The sequence below is a fragment of the Eublepharis macularius genome, chromosome 7, assembly GCF_028583425.1.
Source record: "Eublepharis macularius isolate TG4126 chromosome 7, MPM_Emac_v1.0, whole genome shotgun sequence".
Lineage (NCBI taxonomy): Eukaryota > Metazoa > Chordata > Lepidosauria > Squamata > Eublepharidae > Eublepharis > Eublepharis macularius.
Window position 1 is genome coordinate 16,084,637 of NC_072796.1, and position 18,710 is coordinate 16,103,346.

Here is an 18,710-nt window from a genome sequence, read left to right on the forward strand (position 1 = left end):
CTTCATATTTTTCAAACCACCTTAACATTTGTATTTGAAAATGTTATTTTACGTATCCGCTAGATCAACAGCCTATTGCAGGACAAGAAAGGAGAGGTATCAATTTAAGTAGGATTAGGGAAATATCTCCCATGTTTGACAGCTAGGAAATGGCTTTCTGTCACAGCATACAAGCAAATCTGGATAATAAATATCCATTTCTCCAACTGGGAAATCTAATTCATGTCAGTGAAGGCTGGGGAATAAGCCTTCCATAAAACATCTAACAGCACCTAACTCCTGCCACATCTGGGCTAGATAAACTAATATGCTAAATCTGCTATGACGTGGGAGATCCCAGCCAGATTGCGAGCTATGTTGTGGAAATATTAACCAAGAGCTTCGGGATGTGCCTTTGGGATGTTCTTTACCTTTTTAAGTTGTACGGGAGAATTTTGGCAAGTGCTGCATACTTTACAGCAGCCCCAGCATTCTCCCATCCACACACCTGTGAACAGCACAGGAGCCCTGTCCTATAGTGAATTTGGAAACCTTGAGATAAATCTTCCTATCTGTGTGTACAGGTGGACACGGATGTAACAGCAAGGCCAAGTTCACAGCACAATCTTGCCCACCCAGTGCCAGCCTAGCTGGCTTTGCAACATACAGGACAGATTTCCACACCAGCTAACTGAATACGGATTCAGCTTGCGCCATCTTTTATGCTTCAGGCAGATTGTTAGCACATTTTTAAAAAGCATTGCATGTTTGTTTATCTGTCGCGTTATTTAAATAATGAGAAAAGAAATGCAAAACTACACTGGGAATGGTGTGCTTGTGTGAGGCATCACAGGCACTAATCAATCTGCACTCGTCTGCAGCCGGCTTCCCTCTCTTCCAACTAATCCCTCTCTCTGTGGCAGAGGAAACGTTCTTCCTAAAAGATACTCAGCTTCCAAACTAGCTACGTAGTACTCTGTAAGCATTAGTCTGGAGAAGAGGAGATTGAGGGGGGGACGTGATTGTTCCCTTTAAATATTTGAAAGGCTGTCATTTGGAGGAGGGCAAGGAGCTGTTCCAGTTGGCAGCAGAGGGTAGGACCCGAAGCAGTGGTCTTAAATTACATGCACAAAGGTACCGGCTGGATATTAGGAAAAACTTTTTCACCGTCAGACTAGTTCAAAAGTGGAATCAGCTGCCTAGGGAGGTGGTGAGCTCCCTTTCCCTGGCAGTTTTCAAGAAGAGGGTGGATCAATACTTGTCAGAGATGCTTTAGGCTGATCCTGCACTGGGCAGGGGCTTGGACTAGATGGTCTGTATGGCCCCTTCCAACTCTCTGATTCTACGATTACCTCAGTCTTCACCCTATGTAAGAGGCAGACATGATCCCACACTGAGCTCCTACTCATAATATTGGGTTGAATTCTTGATGAAATTCCGACATCGCAATAGTTTTGTGTTCTATAATAATTTTTACCTTTGAGCTCCTGAGTATATGAATGCTGTTACGTTTTATGCTGGTCTAGGACCATTTTAATAAAGACCGATTGACAGACTGATTGGTTGGTTGGTTGGTTGGGTTGGATCCTGCAGAGCCATTCCACTAGTGGAAGCACTTTCCCCTGGTAGGAGGAGCCTTCTCTTGCCGCAAGACACATCCTGTGTCAGAGGAAGCTCCTACTATGGAAGGAAAGTACTTGCGCTAGTGGAGCATATCCACAGGTTCCCATACTTTGGCTGAGAAATCTTACCCTCGTAAGAACTGAAGTCCAAGATGAGGCAGCACATACGTGGGCCATGACCCATCTTGGTATTCATAATGGCAACGTAGTAAAGAATAGGGCCTTCCCCCTGTGGCACACCACAGTGGCTTCATGTGTTAAAAGCTACCAATACATGTCCCATCTGTTTTCATGTCAAATGTAACATTTTTTCCCCTGAGTTATTGTTTTCCATAAAAAGATACACATATGAATCAACACATCAAACATTACAAGAAGAATGGCACAATCCAGTGAACAATGTCTCCTCCATAAGACTGGAAAGCTAAAGAGAAGCTCTCTAGGAGAAAAATCATATGATACTTAGAAACGAAAAGTCAGTTTACGTTCTTGACACATATGACTACATTGCTGCAGGCGATGACATTAAGAGAGAGACAGGTTTTGTTTCTTTTACAGTTTCTTTGCTACATGCTGTAGAAATACCAGGTGACTTACCAACCACAGAAAATAGGGCAAAAGTTGCGAAGAGTCATCAGAAAGATTCCATCCATGCGGAAAGGACAGCAGTTCAAAAATCAAATAGCTACATTCACTACATTGCGAGCAGAGCAGATAGCACAGAAACAGAGTAGACAGCATAGAAACAGAAAGTCTTTCTTTCAAAGGAACATTAGAAAGGTTTACAACGCCCTCTCTCTCACACAAAAACGTTTAAACTAGCTTGTTGTACGAAGTACCCCCTGAAGTTAATGCCTGAAAATTTATGGCTGCCCCTCCATAAAAGGCAAGATTTACACAGTATCCTCATTGTATAAAATTTATTCCTCAAAAATGGTAGCTTTCAAACAGTGTTCTGAGGGATCTTGCAGCTCCTAAGAAGGTTATTGGGTCTCTTCAGAGAGAAACCTGGTAATGGAAGGCCTGCCAAGTATATTCAACAGCAGGCCTGCATTTATTGCCCCACAAGGGGTGTGCAAGACTATGCCCCAGAATCCCATCCATGTGCCGAGATATCCATGGCCAGCGTATGGCGATTCCCTCATTGCTGAACTAGTGTGTGGGGGAAAGGCTTTCCTACAATTTGAAAAAACAGTTCTCTGAAAGAACAAATCAATGACATAAATATTCAGTTCTCTTTGGAATACCACATGACAGCAGGGGTGCAGGCGCTAAACCGTAAACATAATATTTGAAATCAAAAAAAAAGGACAAGAGGCTCCATCTTGGCATGTGATACTCGCTTTTCAAAACACAGCAGGGTAAAGTGTTTAGATAATTAAGTCAGAATGAAAGAGCCACTTTATGCTTTACTCAGCCCCACAGGTACATCAGTGTCTGCCGCACCAATAAGGGAGATGCGGTGTTGTGTTTCTGCCAAAATGTGGTGGGGACACAACCCAGGAACACAGATCATGTGTGACTATTTGTCACATACTTGTCAATCTAAGCCCCAAAGCTGGGATTGTCAGACAGAAATCTGAAGCACAGAACGAAGCCCCTTATTAATTCATGTGCTCCACTCCTAGGAAAGCGTCCTCAAGACTGTAGCCTACGTCTGCCCTCAACACTTCACACTTTTATTAGGTTAAACAATAGTGCCTGAGGGGAACAGGAAGGCTCCAACACAGAATGTAACAGAAATATTTAGGAGGGCATTTTTATAAAGGTTTGCAGTTTATTGCACTGATGGTATGAATTATCTTACAGCACTGTCTTCTCATTTTTGGAATCCAGTGTTTGCATTGTTATGCGGCTTTTTACTGCACTGTTTTCTAATTTTGTAATCCAGTCACTGCATTTTTTATGGTGTATCTTACACTGTTTTTAACGACATGGTTTTAAAATGTTGTCATCTACCTTGAGTCTCAGCGAGAAAGGCGAACTATAAAGTCAATAAATAAATGTATCCATCTCTGCTGGAATTTGTTAATTTAAGCAGTTTTCCTGTCAGGGATGTCTTTTGGCTCCTCCAATGCATTTTACACGACAGCTGATATATTCAAAATATACGTGTGCTGTACACTGGTAGCTTGTATTTAAGGACAGTAGGTTGCCTGTATCTAAGAACAGCTCTCTCACCTCGTCTTCCTTCAAACACATCACTGATTTCTCTTAACAACAGGGACATGTCGCTCAGCTGGGACTCCCAAGCCTCACAGAAGACATCCAGATTCTCTTTTGCAATCTTACTGGAAGGATGCAGCGTCAGGGTTTCTGCCGCAGAAATTATCTGAAGGGAACAAAGCAGAGCTTGCTGTGGCACACGTGAAAATTGCTAATCAGCATCCACCCCCAGAGGCAAAGCGCACAGAGCGTTTCACTTGCATTCAGAAGGGTCCGTGTAGCATTTACTCAGCAAAGCTTTACAAGCACAAAGAGCTTTTTCCTTGGGAGTATTTTGTTCAAAACTGTTACGAGCAAACAGCTCTAGTTAAATGAGGGAGGAAAAAACCTCACTTTCGTTCTATTATTAACCATATGGAACAACATTCCGGGCCAATTCTGCAAATTGTTATAAATGTAGTTGCAGGAAAAAATTAGAGAAGCTTCTGTGAGAAACGCATTACTACCCTGTGCAGTATTGCAGCTCTGGGCTAAACAGTTGCTCCGTAGGAGCCCTCCTCAAAATGATCCCATAATTTAAAGTCTCTTTTATCCCAAAGCCATTTTGCTACTGATATATTCATGAAATCAGCATGTATCTCTAACACAGCAGCACTCGCAAGGTCGGAAGAACACTGTTATCAGGCAGTCTAATTTACTTTGTGCAATTGGGACAGATCTGGCAGAGCGTTAGCAGAACTGGGATTCACTTTGGCTAAGAGCGAGGCAGAACTCGTGCTTCGCAGAATACAGTCCCCCACTTTAGTCCGTCATATCTCTGCAGCAGAGCAAGGAAAGACTATTGCCTCTAGATAGCCAGAGAGTAAACAACAGCAGTATAAATACATCAGTGGTCCAACCTAAGATAAGGCAAATTTATATGCCCAAGCCAAATGAAAGTTCCAGGCTTTCTCTAAGATCTGGTGCCAAAGTATTGTTGCAAATTACGGTTTGCAAACCGAGAGCTTATGCTTCCCTCTCTGGAGCAAATTCCCAACTCTTCCTCCATGTCAATGTTAACCACGGTTTAGAGTGACATTTAAACCGACACTAACCATGGTCTGTTATTTTATTGGCAGAGAAAAATCTGTGTCGGAGATGATGCTAGAACTGTTGCCAGTGGACACACACAGACTTGGGACCTGCATATGCTGCAGTATAGTAATTAAGTGGTTGGGTTGTGAGTCAGCCCTCTGCCGGTTTGAATCCCCCTACTGTCACGAACTCAGCAGGTGGCCTTGGATAAGCCACTGCTCTCAGCCCCAGCTGTAGTGTGGGGATAACAACAACACTGACTATGTTCACTGCTCTGAATGGGGCACTTATCTGTCTAGAGGAGCCGTATATAAGCACACTGTTATTATGATCATTTTATCTGTGAGAGTGCCTCCACAGGTATATGCTCATAAAGTGACTCCAGTCATCATACCAGGCTAGTTCCCCCCTCTTAGCCCAGCCAGATATGCCACTGGGGGTTAGGCTACTCGGTGGCTGCAGCCTGTGCTATGGAATGGGCTACCCAAGGTTGTGAGGAAAGCCCTGATCCTGTGCAGGTCTCAGAGACTCTGTGGAATGGATCTCTTTCATGGTGCCTTTGGTAGCCCTTAGGTCAACTTCCTTTTTATCTGCACTTACCATCAAAGTGATACTGTACTTGTATTTAAATTTATGCACGCTGCCTTGAGTTGTGTTGACTGTAAAATACGCATGCACACAGGTTGACAAGCACAAATTTACCACGAAAAGTGAAAAAATATACACACCTGGGGCCCAGTCACCTGAAAAGTGTCTTCCGCATGTAGGCAAGTGATTTCAAGCGGCTCCGTTCCAGAGACGTGTCTCAATAAACGGCATATCTGCCAAAGCAGAAAAACCCAATGACCGATTACGGAACGGCTAAAGAATGACACATGAAATAAAACCCCCAAAACTTTTAAAGTTCACCAGTTGCAATCCACAACCACAGGGTCAAACTGGACATTTTGTGGATCACTGCAAATTCATCTGCCGAACATATAAAAAATTGGGAAGGGGAGGGGGGAATATGTAACTCTTTCACACATATCACCTCTCTCAAAACTCCCCCTTCTCCTGACCTTTGCCTACCAGCCCCGCAAACGTGCCCAAGAATCCAGGCACCTGAGGACTCCAGCAACCCATAGGCATCCCGGGGAGCAGGTATCCATGTCAACAAAAGAACTTTGCAAGTAAGTCCACCCCTAAATAAGCAGACTTCAGGCTGCCTTAATCTACAGGAATTTCGAACTCTTCCTTCTTGCCCTAAATAAAGGAACAAATGTAACTCCAACTTACTTCAAGCAACTGTTCTTTCTGCTCAGAGAGCTTACAGCTGTGTTCTGCGGCGGCTTCTATGTTTCCTTCCACTCCGGAGGTTTTCAGCGCTTTCAAGACCAAGTGATCTGAATGATATTTTAGCAGGTCTGTGGCAACGGATGTGGCTGCACTGTGGAGCTTGGGGGGGGGGGGCGGGAAACGAGCTTCAGAAATAGCCATTTTCCAAGTTGCTTGGTGCAAGTAATATTTGTCTCCAGGTGACTAGTTAAAAAAATATAAAAAGAGGACCCCTCCTCCCCCACTTTAAAGCTCACAGATGACCAGGGCTTTTTTTCTGGGAAAAGAGGTGGTGGAACTCAGGACCACACAATGGGTCAGCTGGAACAAGGGGGGAGTTTTTAAAGGTTTAAATCACCCTTGGTGAAAATGTTCACATGGCTGGTGGCCCCGCCCCCTGATCTCCAGACAGAGGGGAGATTGCCCTCCGCGCTGGCGTGGAGGGCAATCTCGACTCCCCTCTGTCTGGAGATCAGGGGGTGGGGCCACCGGCCATGTGACCATTTTCAAGAGGTGCCGGAACTCCGTTCCACCACGATCCAGCTGAAAAAAAGCCCTGCAGATGACCAACAGGCATGTGAATGCAAGCAGGCTAGTTAGTAGTTTGGGTGGACTACTAGTTTTAGTGGCAACGCTGGAGTAATATAAGAAACAGGTACATGATGAACAACAAGAAAAAACAAGGGTGGGTTCAGAGGGAGGAGCAGGGGACAGACTACAGTTGTCTTGGTAGTGTATAATCCAATATTTCAGTGCAGTCCTAAGCAAAGTTACACCTTTCTAAGACCGCTGACTTTAATGGACTTCTAAGGGTGTAAATCTGCTTTGGATCACACTGCTAAGCAGCATCTAGTACAAGTGGGCAAACTGACATGTGCAGGGTTCTCAAAATGAGGCCTTTCCCCAGGCAACCCCCTCAAACTTATTACTGGCTACTCGCTCCCCGCCCCCCTAAATGCCAGCATGTTCTGAGAATAGTTAATCCCATATAGCAACAGATCTATTCCAGACTGAACACCTAGAGTTTCACCTGTAAGCAGTGTAAGGTGTATGGTACAGTCCTGCAGGAAAGCAAAAACACACCACAGGTAGAAAATGGCTTCCTGAGAATCACAGTTTTCATTTTAAATTTTTGAAAACGTTTCTAGACCTTATGATCAAGGAAGTGTGTGGGCAATGCCAGCAGAAATCTCAGAGGGCTGGTTGAACAAGATTTTCAATGCTTGGAGGCAAACCACTGGTGCCCTACAAAGCTCCTTAGCAATACCAGATTAGTAAAATAAAAAAAACAACCCACCAAAGTATGCATAATTTATGCAGGTCACCGAATTTGGCTTTGGTACGCAATGTGGATTATATTAATGAAGAATGCACTCACCACCATCCACAAATAATAGTTGCACTGTTCTCTGCTACTGCTAGTACAAACTGCTCACTCACAAAGAGCAATGGAGAAGTTCAAAAAGGAGGTGGGAAAACATGGGTTAGCTTGCCTCAACTTCTTCCAGACAGGAACTCAGCAGTGTGAAGTATCCTTGATCAGGCATCCCTCTCCACCACCCTTCCCAGATTCTGAGATTAATCCATGAAGTCCTGTTCTTAAGTTACAAGCATCATAAGCGATGAGCAGTGCTAGGGAATGCCTTTCATTTGAGAAGTCAGTTTATCCTCTTCAAAACATTCCTATTTTTACCAAGCTTTTGAAAACTGAACTCTCTTACTCCTGGCTGCTGGTATTTTAGTTTTTGGCGTTTTATACTGTTTCCGGGTTTCTTTGTACATTTCAGTGCATGCATTTTATTTTGAAAAATGTCTTGGAAACATTATGGAAAGAGGGAGGGCAAGTGATGTAAATAAATAAGCAAGGTGGAACTAATGGTAACTTTGAAGTATGTGTGTAGCCCAATCCCACGCTCCTGTCCCGTTCTTTTTTTAGGTGAGCTTTAAGTAGAACTTCAAGAGGCCTCCCTGAGGAAGCTTATACCTACTTAATGCTCCCTAATACTAACTGGGTCATGAATTCTATAGAAGATATACTGTAAGCCAAATTCCTAACGTTTACTTAGGAACTTGAATTTTTGCCCACAAGACATGCCTGCTGCCTGCTTCTTGGGTAACAGGTTCAAAATAACCACCAAAAAGACTGGACTGGGAGATCCAATTAGTTAGAAACTGCTATCCAATGATTATATCATTACCAACTATTTATTTTTCGAAAGTTACACATATAAAAAGGACAAGAGGCTGTCAAATGTCTTACATATTAGACAGAATTCCACTTACTTCTCTCTGAAGCTCATTCATGCACTGACATGTTTTTAACAGGGCTACTTCCATTTCCTCTGTGACGTCCCTTTTCTTCAGACTTTGCTACAGAGACAAAAATCCCCAACCACACAAAAAGATATTATGTCAAGCAATTTAGTTCTTTGGACATATTTTAATTTTTTTTTAAAAGACATGATTACGCAATAAAGCTAAAATCTGAACATCATACTTGGAAATAAGCCTCACTAAACAGAGTGGAAACGGCTTCAGAGAAAACAAGCAGGGCATCTTTGCTTAATTTTGCACTTTTATCACTGAGTAGGGGATGCAAAACAAAGTCCCTGTTTCTGCTGAACGTGAACTTTCTCCTGTTATAAGAGGAGTTTATACCAGGGCTTTTTTTCAGCAGGAACACGGTGGAACGGAGTTCTGGAACCTCTTGAAAATGATCACATGGCTGGTGGCCCCGCCCCCTGATCTCCAGACAGAGAGGAGTTTAGATTGCCCTCCACACCGCTCAGCGGCGCGGAGGGCAATCTACACTCCCCTCTGTCTGGAGATCAGGGGGCGGGGCCACCAGCCACGTGACCATTTTCTCCGAGGGCAACCCACTGAGTTCTACCACCTCTTTTCCCAGGAAAAAAGCCATGGTTTATACCAACTGAGGCCGAGAAGCTTCAGCTCCGGTGTGTGTGCAGGGGTTTCCGGATGCACAAAAGGCTTCTCTTAAGGCAGGGTGGTTCCATTCACAACCAAGAAGATTTCCATACTCTCTAGGGAGATGCAATTGTGGAGCCTTCTCAAGCAGCTAAATAAATAGGACTGCACTGGCTTGAGAGAAGCACTTCATATGCATTGGAGAACTCTATGAAGATTTGAGTAGAGCAACATGTTATAAGAGAGAGATGGGGGAAAGACTTCCCTCATGACAACGTGGGGGCAGGAATCTGTCCTTGGCTTTCCAACCAATCATCCCTTGCAAATCTCCCTCCTTAGATCATCGCATTTTCTCCCGCTGGATTCTGAAACCAGAATTTGAATGAATTAATTAAGATGAACCATGTGCCCTACCTTTCAGCCAAAGGCTCCCAAGGCAGGAATAAGCATTTCTGGCCCCAGTCCACCCTTTTTGGATCATGACATTCCAACACTGCCATTTGAAGGATATGATGCTTCCCACAATTCATCGCACAGCAAAGGGGCAATATAGAAAGTGAAACACAATTCACAAATGGGGGCAAATGTTTTTGGTAACAGGAAAATGTATTGAAGAAGGCCACGCCATTTCTATTGTAACTGTTCAGCACCCACTAGGAAGCCAACAAGCAATGAGGACAGACTCTGGTCATGGACACAGGCACAACCAACGTTAACAAGCGGCAAGGATGACTGTTGTGCTCCGTGTGCTTGCCATGTGACATGTTACTGCCCTTATCATGTAAACCCTTCTGTGTAATGGACCTCAAAATGTATTTCTTTCTTGCAGAGGCGAAACAATCCGCTTACAGCACACATCCACGCAGACAGCAGCTGTTCCAGTTCCATCCTGGCTTGCTTGGACAGCACCAAGATGCGTTCTTGGTGCTCACGGCTGGTGTGCTTGTGTGAGACATCACAGGCACTAACCAATCTGCACTTCTCTGCAGCCGGCTTCCCTCTCTTCCAACTAATCCCTCTCTCTGTGGCAGAGGAAACGTTCTTTCTAAGAGATACTCAGCTTCCAAACTAGCTATGTAGTACTCTGTAAACATTACCTCAGTCTTCACCCTATGTAAGAGGCAGACATGATCCTACGCTGAGCTCCTACTCATAATATTGGGTTGAATTCTTGATGAAATTCCGACATCGCAATAGTTTTGTGTTCTATAATAATTTTTACCTTTGAGCTCCTAAATATATGAATGCTGTTATGTTTTATGCTGGTCTAGGACCATTTTAATAAAGACCGATTGATTGATTGATTGATTGATTGATTGATTGACTGGTTGGTTTGGATCCTGCAGAGCCATTCCACTAGTGGAAGCACTTTTCTCTGGTAGGAGGAGCCTTCTCTTGCCGCAAGACACATCCTGTGTCAGAGGAAGCTCCTACTATGGAAGGAAAGTACCTCTGCTAGTGGAGCATATCCACTAGGATGCCAAAAAGCAATGAGGAGAGATTCTGGTCATGGACATAGGCACAACCAATGTTAACAAGTGACAAAGATGATCGCTGTGCTCCCAGTGCTTGTCATGTGACATGTTACCACCCTTATCATGTAAACCCTTCTATGTAAATTGACCTTGAAATGTATTTCTTTCTTGCAGAGGTGAAGCAATCAGCTTACAGCACACATCCACGCGGACAGCAGCTGTTCCAGTTCCATCTTGGCTTGCTTGGACAGCTCCAAGATGCGTTCTCGGTGCTCATGGCTGGTGTACGCAGAGTCAGTGAAGTCCTCCGTATGCTCAAGCACAACACGCAGCATGGCTCGAAGACTCTCTTTTGACAGGAGATAAAGGTTGTCTCGAAGGCCTTCCACTTTATTCTGAAAGGGGGAAGGAGGAGTGGGCAGAGAGAAACCTACGATGAAGTCACAAAAGGATAGAACAGACGGGTATAGGAGAATCGAGGGAGCAATCTTCAGCAGGTCTACTCAGAAGTAAGTCCCATTTCATTCAATAGGGTTTACTTCCAGGAGAGTCCTCCTAGGAATGCAACCCTACCATGGCAGAGAACGAACAACCTTGGATGTGAACAGGGTTTTTTTTCTGGGAAAAGAGCTGGTGGAACTCAGTGGGTTGCCCTTGGAGAAAATGGTCACATGGCTGCCCTCCGCGGAGGGCAATCTCAACTCCCCTCTGTCTGGAGATCACGGGGCGGGGCCACCAGCCATGTGACCATTTTCAAGAGGTTCCGGAACTCCGTTCCACCACGTTCCAGCTGAAAAAAAGCCCTGGCTGTGAATCTGTAAGTCTGAATTCTCATCTCTGCCATAAACTCTCCTAGGAGGCCAAGAAACATATTGTTTCCCTCCTGCTTTCTCACTGGGAAAAGCCACCCCCAGGCTGTGTTGACCCCCCCCCTATATTTTTCTCCCAGGGCTGTCAAAGCACCTTTGGAGAGACTTTTCCCTCTGATAAAACAGTTTGAGTTTCCCTTTCCCCCTATGCCGTTTCCTGCTCCGGCAGCTAAACTTGCAAATAAAATTAAAAAGCTGTTTAAAGTAAATAACAGAAAATTGCGTCCTTAGCCTTTCATCTACAATCGATGAATAAATAAAACAATGGTATGATAGGGATTACTAAAGTAACATCTGCGAAGCAATCTGACTATTCTGATGCACCATCTAAATTCCGAGTGTCACATATCCTATCCAACTTCTCTTAAGTTAGGTGTTTGGAATTCGACATCAACAAATTTAAACCAATACTCTGTCACAAACAAATACCCCCTTGGAGCCTCTCCATGTATGAAGCAACCCTAAAACTTGACGGCACAGTTTGTAACTGCGGTCTGCCACGTTTTTCCTAAAATGCGTATTCTCACAATACTGGGACATAGTAAATTGCTACTTCAGTAGAGTGGAATTAATTGGAAATATCTTCTGCTCAAAACACATTTTTTCTTTCTCTCTCTCTCTTGCAGTTGCCTTGGGATTTTGTCCTTTCCAGTGTGTTTCGACTATTAATTTAGAGTACCATTCGTTCAGAAAATAAAAAGAGTCTTTATTATGTCCAAAAATTAACATTCATGTGAAAGGCGAAGTCAACATTGTGCCTTCATACCTACTATCCCTTGTATAAAACTAAGATGTGCACATCTCATTCGGGAACCCAGAGTCCTTCACTACACAATGGATGTTCAGTGCCATTGTGGTTCCCCAACAATAGACAGAAAAGGGCACCAGAAGTTCAGCATCCCACGTTTTCAAAACGTTGTTCTGCCAGCTCCATTTTCTCTGCTAGCATCAGCAATTTAAAGGGCCAAGACACTGACATTTGGCTACGTGAAAACATTTGTTGACAGCTACTTCAGCTGCCCACACGTCAACTATAGAACATTTTTCGTTCACATCTCTGAAACAGGTTGCAATATGAGTAGAATATATCGGAAAAAACAAAGAAATAGCCTGGAGGGCATTTGAAAGCTCCACTGACTATCCGTCCAGGTGCACGGAAAATGATTAATGTAAAAGCTTTGTTATCTGGCCCTTGGTTATCTAGAATGCTCAGGTGACCGGCATTGCCCAGAAGGCAAGCCACCAAACTCCTTGATCTACAGGTACATGTTAATCCCACTCCTGTCTCTCCAGCTAGCCAGCTTGAAGACTCCAGGTGTTTCTGGGTTGCTGAAAGCTGGTGCTGGCAGATGACATCATCCCCAGGTGCCTTCTTCCCCTTCAGGCTCCCACGAGCTGTCAGGAGGCACCTGTGCTGGAGGAGTCCTGAGTAGGTGGCCCATGCGCATAGGAGGGCTCATAGGAAAGAGTCCCACCAGGTGTGGGGATTGTTGCCATGGCCTTTCCAGTGGATTGCAGTTTGGAAGCTGCAGATTCCTCTGTGCAGGGACTGGGGCAGAGCAATAAGCTTTGAGTATTCAGCACATCTGATTAACTCACAGCCCCCTTCCTCGGGAGTGCTGGATAACAAAGCTTTGACTGTACGTCCCTCTTGGGATTTAAGCTGGACTCTCAAAGGCAATGAATAATTCTCAGTCCTCACCTTGAACTCCTTGATGCCAGTATAGATGCTCACAGGGCCTGGTTCGTGCTCTCCGCCGGGACGGGAGTCTGTTACGATCTCTATTACCTGCTCCAAGGCGAGTCTCATTCTGTGAAAGACTGCTCCTTTGTTGACACGGGCGGATTCACAGTCAGGGTGCCTCAGACAGGTCTTGGAAATAAGTTTTTTAAAAAAAGGACGTTATCCAGGGCAGTCTCTGTGCAGTCTGCTGAGAGGAAAGCCTGCATGCTCCTCCCCGCCTCCAGCCAGTCAGGCAAGGGTGATTATTGGCCCCGTCAATTAGCTGTTCATCACATTAGTCAACATTTCTACCACTGCCCCTCTGGATGGCCCTCCAGCCTCCTAGTGTGCTGTTGACGGATGTGGTTTCAGTCAATTTCTTTCCTGCACATGGCAGGGTGAAAAAAGGGTTTTTGACAGGAGCTCTCAAAGCTTTGCTTCACAAAGACAAGAGGAGGAGGAAATGAGTTACCTTGGAAGCTGTGAGAAGCATCATGGTGCATTTCTCAAGAATAGCGCGAGCGGCTGCCATTTTAGCCTTTTTCTTTTCATCCTTGAGATCCTGAGGAGACAAAAGAAAACACCAAGTTCTTACAAGAAGGCACTTGGGACTTCTAGCAAGGGAACAACTGATCTGCTAAAAAGTAATCAGTGATGGTGAATATCTGACAGACTTTTAAAATTAAAGTTTTAATGAAATTTTACAATTAGTTATAAAACATAGAGCAAAAGATTCAGAAAAACAGGGAAGGTGGATGGATGGGCGGACAGATAGAAGTACATACCAATTTTCTATTTGAAAAGGTCCAACAACAATACATACTGTGTATTATTCTGTGTAATTCTAAAATCACCATGAATAACTACTTCACCTTTCCATCTCTATACATTATTTCCCTCATTCTAATCTTCAAAAGCACACATCCTTAATTCATCTCTTTCTGTTTCTTGCAAAAAGTCAGTAAGCGGCTTTCAGATAGTAAAATATTTACCTAATGTCTTTTCCCTAATCAAAGACAAATACGTGACAGTCTTATTCTATGACTTGCCTCTGAACAACTTAGAACGGAGATTAAGCCCTGCGCCTGTGTAAGTGGGAGAAATGCTGGCACCAAACCACACCAGCTACTACATAGAAATGGGCAGTGTTAGGGATATGTCAGGGGTGGAGTGGAGCTTAGCCAGCATTCTAAGCAGGGCTCATTTTGAGGGGAAACGCACAGTAACGCAGTTCCGGTAGTTCCCTAAAGAGGTCACATGTCAGGTGGCCTCGCCCACCTGACTCTCGGGCATTTTGGGCCCGTTTTGGCCTGGATTGGGGCTGAAGGCCCAGATTGGGCCTCTGATGGGTGGTGGATCACTCTCCTGCTCAGCAGTGGCCTGATCCTGACCATTTTGGGCCCCTTTTGTCCATTTTCAGCCCCTTTTTACCATTTTGGGCCCAATTTCAGCTCTAAATGGCCAGGATTGGGTCCAAAACAGCCAGGATAGCTGATGTCAGCGGTGTGTGGCATATGCAAATCAGTTATGCTAATGACACATTTCCGGTAATATCAAGGGGCATGGCATATGCTAATGGGTTATGCTAATGATTTATGCTAATGAGTTCCTCCAGCTCTTTTTCTACAAAATGACCCCTGATTCTAAGCATCCCCAGCTAACATCTCACCCCCATCTCAACCTTAAACCAGTAACAATCCCGGTGTATCTTTTACAAGTGTCATGCACATCGAGAGTGGAAATACAAATTCCCCCTGCCAACCTCCCATCTAGACCAAGCCCTGTTGCAGCTTAGGGTACCATTTAAATGTGCAGCCAATCACAACTTCCAAAAGCATTATATAAACTCCAAGCAGCCCACCCATAACTCAAGCGATAGAATGAAACCTATCTCTGGATTTATGTTGTGCACAATTGGAACGACAAAAAGTGAGAGTTGGTGATGGGAATTCTACAGAAAGGGCACTCGGCACAAACTGCAAAGGGAGATATTTCTTGCTATAAGACTTGATTATGTTCAGCACAACAGACTTATAACCGGAATGGTGCAACCCGTCCATGATGTTGGTAACCTCAACTGCCAACTTGTACCAATTTTACAACAGTTCAACTATCATGGTTTCCCCCAAATAATCTTAGGCAGGGCTTTTTTTCTGGGAAAAGAGGAGGCGGGTTGCCCTAGGAGAAAATGGTCACATGGCTGGTGGCCCCGCCCCCTGATCTCCAGACAGAGGGGAGTTGAGATTGCCCTACGCGCCGCTAAGCGGCGCGGAGGGCAATCTCAACTCCCCTCTGTCTGGAGATCAGGGGGCGGGGCCACCAGCCATGTGACCATTTTCAAGAGGTGCCGGAACTCTGTTCCACTGCGTTCCAGCTGAAAAAAAGCCCTGATCTTAGGAACTGTATCTGGCAGAAGGTGTTGAGTCCCTTCACAGAAATACAGTTATTACATTACTTAACAGCTGTATATTAAGTATGCTCACAGAATTGTGCTTGATTTCATGCAGGAGAGCCACGATGCAATTGGTTTTTTTTCCCCTTTTCTTTTCCACTTCAAAGCTAATTTGTTTGGGCAAGGGGCGTTTGGGAATAAAGGGTCACGCTCTTTCTTTCTGTGCTTTCCCCAAATATTAATCTTACCCTGCCCTCTCTAAACTGCTCTTAGTTCAACAGAAGCAAAAAAAAAAATACTGGTTCACATCTCTAAAACGTTCTCTTGCAGTTATGTATATCCACTAGAACAGAATTCAAAAGGCTCAAAAGGTGACGCGTTAGAACAAGACAAACGTTTTACTAACAACTTCGGACTTGTTTGAGTCTGTTGTTCGAGACCTAATGGACTGATGCAGCTCTTCTCTCTGTCCTTGAGGATACGTGCTTCAGACCGAGCCTGCAAAGCTCCTTTGTTGATCCTTTCCAATAAACCTCCCTTTGCTGCTTATCATGAAATGTGTGACCTTCACTGAATCATGAATATAATTTCATATTGGAAGCTGCATGAAAATATAAAATGTGTGTGTGTGTGTTATGTGCCGTCGAGTTGCTTCTGACTTGATGGCCCTATGGATTATGACCTCAAAACCGTTTTATGATTAACAACCTTTCTCAAAACTTGCAAACTGAAGGCCAAAGTGGCTTCCTTCATTGAGCCAATCCATCTCCTGCTGGGTCTTCCTCTTGTCCTTCAACTTTCCTCAGCACTATTGTCTTTTCCCGTGAGTCTTATCTTCTCAACACCCCGCCCCTTTTTTGGGCATCTGATTCAGACATAAAGCTTGCAGAGGCAGCATCGGGACGCTTGCACATACCAAGAGGCAGGATAACTCAGCTGAGAAGGGACACAGCAAGGACTCTCAGAATGGAAGACAACCTTCAGACTATTGAGTGTGGCGCCTCTGCCCTCAGAGGGGAATCTACGCACCAATTGTGCAAGAGTTCCCTTGGCCAGATAACTTTTTGCTTGGTGTTGACAGAGGCACCTAGAAATTACAAAGCAGCCCCGGAGTAAAAGACTCCGGGCTCTCACAAGAGCCTCAACCGTCTCCTCTGGGGAGCTGGGCTTCGAGCAGTCACCAGGAGCAGTCTTGGAAGGGCCCGTGTGGCTCAGAAGCGGAGCATCTGTTTTGCATACAGACAATCCTGGGTTCAATCCCCAGAATATCCATTGAAAAGGGGTAAGTAGTACATGATGTGACTAGACCTCCGCCTGAGACACTGAAGAACTGCTGCTAGTCAGAGAAGACAACGCTTACCTTGACGGAGCAATGGTCTGACTCAGGATATGGCAGCTGCACATATTCATGTGTCCAGGACAGAGCCGGATCGAGGGGGGCAGGGGGGGTAGTCTGCCCCCGGCGCCCGCAGGGAGGGGGCACCGGGAGCAGCTGCCAGCAGGCGCAGGCAGCCTCGCAGCCCCCCCTCCCATGCTGCCTTTTGCCTGGCCCGCAGGACAGGGGGCGGCCGGCTTGCCGCACACCCCCTGTCCTGCAGAGCAGGCAAAAGGCAGCACAGGGGGCTGCAAGGCGGGGGGCCGCGCTGCCTTTTGCCTGCCCTGCAGGAAACGGGGTGCGCGGCAAGCCAGCTGCCCCCTGTCCCGCGGGGCAGGCAAATGGCGCGGGCGGCTTCCCAGCCCCGCACGCTTTCTCTGTTACGCCCTGCGTGATGACGTCACCTGAGTGACGTCATCACACAGCGCGGGGAGCATGCGTGCACTGCGCGAGGTCACCAGCCTAGGGTTGCCCCAGGCGTGGGCAACCCTAGATCCGGCGCTGGTCCAGTAGGCAGCTTTGGGCAACAAAGATGTGCAATAAAATAAAACGTAGTTAAATTTAAATGCTGTCCATTCAAACAAGGCTTCTAGAGCAAGGTTAGGAAACTGTGTATTGGATGTGAAAGAGTACATTATCCAGGGCACAGGCAGGCTGTGCAGTTGGATTAACTGATAGGCACCTGCAAAAACACATCCTCGTCAATAAAAAAATGAAACCAAAACAGGAAATTACTAAAGGGGGGGGGGGAGACGAGAGGAGAGGAGGCTGCCTTTCGTGGCTGCAAGACAGAACAAAAGTAATCAAACCGGTAGAAGTTGTGAAGAGCGACAGACGAATTCTTGTGTGGCCTCTGATCCTCTCTGCGGCTCTTCCAAATCTGAAATACTCCTGTGTTTACTTCTTCACTGTAGTTCATGAACTTACTCCAGGATCTTATTTTTACCAACAACAACAACAAAAAATGTACGAACTAGAATTTTCACCTTGTTGCATGATAAGTGCGGCTGAAGTATTAAGAGAAACACCTGGTATTTTTAGGTATAATATCAATTATACTGTTGATGAATGGACAATTCTGAAAGCTATTTTGTGGGCCCCTCTTCTCACAGTCCGACTATTGCTTCCCCAAGTCTGCAAATTTTGTTTCTCTTTTTTAAAAAATGTTGATGCTTAGCAAAGACAGTGCAGGTATCTTACTAGCAGAGCTATAAAGGAAAAATATCTCATCAACAAACATTGCACAAAACATCAACTTTTATGAGTAGCAGCTCAGCGGGAATGAAGCTCTGCTATGCCAGCAATTTCTCTTAGCATGGGAGAACACCAGCTAAAGAAAGCTTTCATTCTCTATATATGTAGATACTGGGTGATCCTAACGCTTTTCATTTTAAAAATACAAAAGCCGTGAAACATTTCAAATCGAAACACTTTTTTCTTGTCCCCTCTTCACCACCATCTCCTGATTTCTCTTTTCTAAAGGCCCTCATGGGCTGGAGCCGTATGCTGTTTCCCAGTGCGAACAAAACGTAAGTTTTGTTTCATCTCAGTATTCCGTTGTTGTTTGTATTGCTGGAGAGAAACTGGAGAACATTTATAACATTTATAACTGACTTTGCTAGATGGAGAGAATTGCCGTGGTCTTGGCATTGTAGTTCCTGACGTTTCGCCAGCAGCTGTGGCTGGCATCTTCAGAGGTGTAGCACCAAAAGACACTGAGAGATCTCTGTCTTTTGGTGCTACACCTCTGAAGATGCCAGCCACAGCTGCTGGCGAAACGTCAGGAACTACAA

At 45.0% G+C, this 18,710-nt stretch overlaps 1 protein-coding gene across 2 annotated transcripts in view; it reads right to left on the minus strand.

Annotated features, from left to right (window-relative positions):
• The window catches only part of CTNNAL1 (catenin alpha like 1), a 76,309-nt gene that overhangs the window by 20,305 nt on the left and 37,294 nt on the right, over positions 1–18,710 (minus strand). For both annotated transcript variants that reach the window (XM_054984379.1, XM_054984378.1), the window contains exons 5-11: positions 13,623–13,712; positions 13,130–13,300; positions 10,753–10,953; positions 8,442–8,528; positions 6,120–6,278; positions 5,570–5,662; positions 3,783–3,933 (exon numbers count right to left, since the gene is read on the minus strand). In XM_054984379.1, coding sequence (XP_054840354.1) covers positions 3,783–3,933; positions 5,570–5,662; positions 6,120–6,278; positions 8,442–8,528; positions 10,753–10,953; positions 13,130–13,300; positions 13,623–13,712 — 952 coding nt within the window. The remainder of the gene's footprint in view (positions 1–3,782; positions 3,934–5,569; positions 5,663–6,119; positions 6,279–8,441; positions 8,529–10,752; positions 10,954–13,129; positions 13,301–13,622; positions 13,713–18,710) is intronic.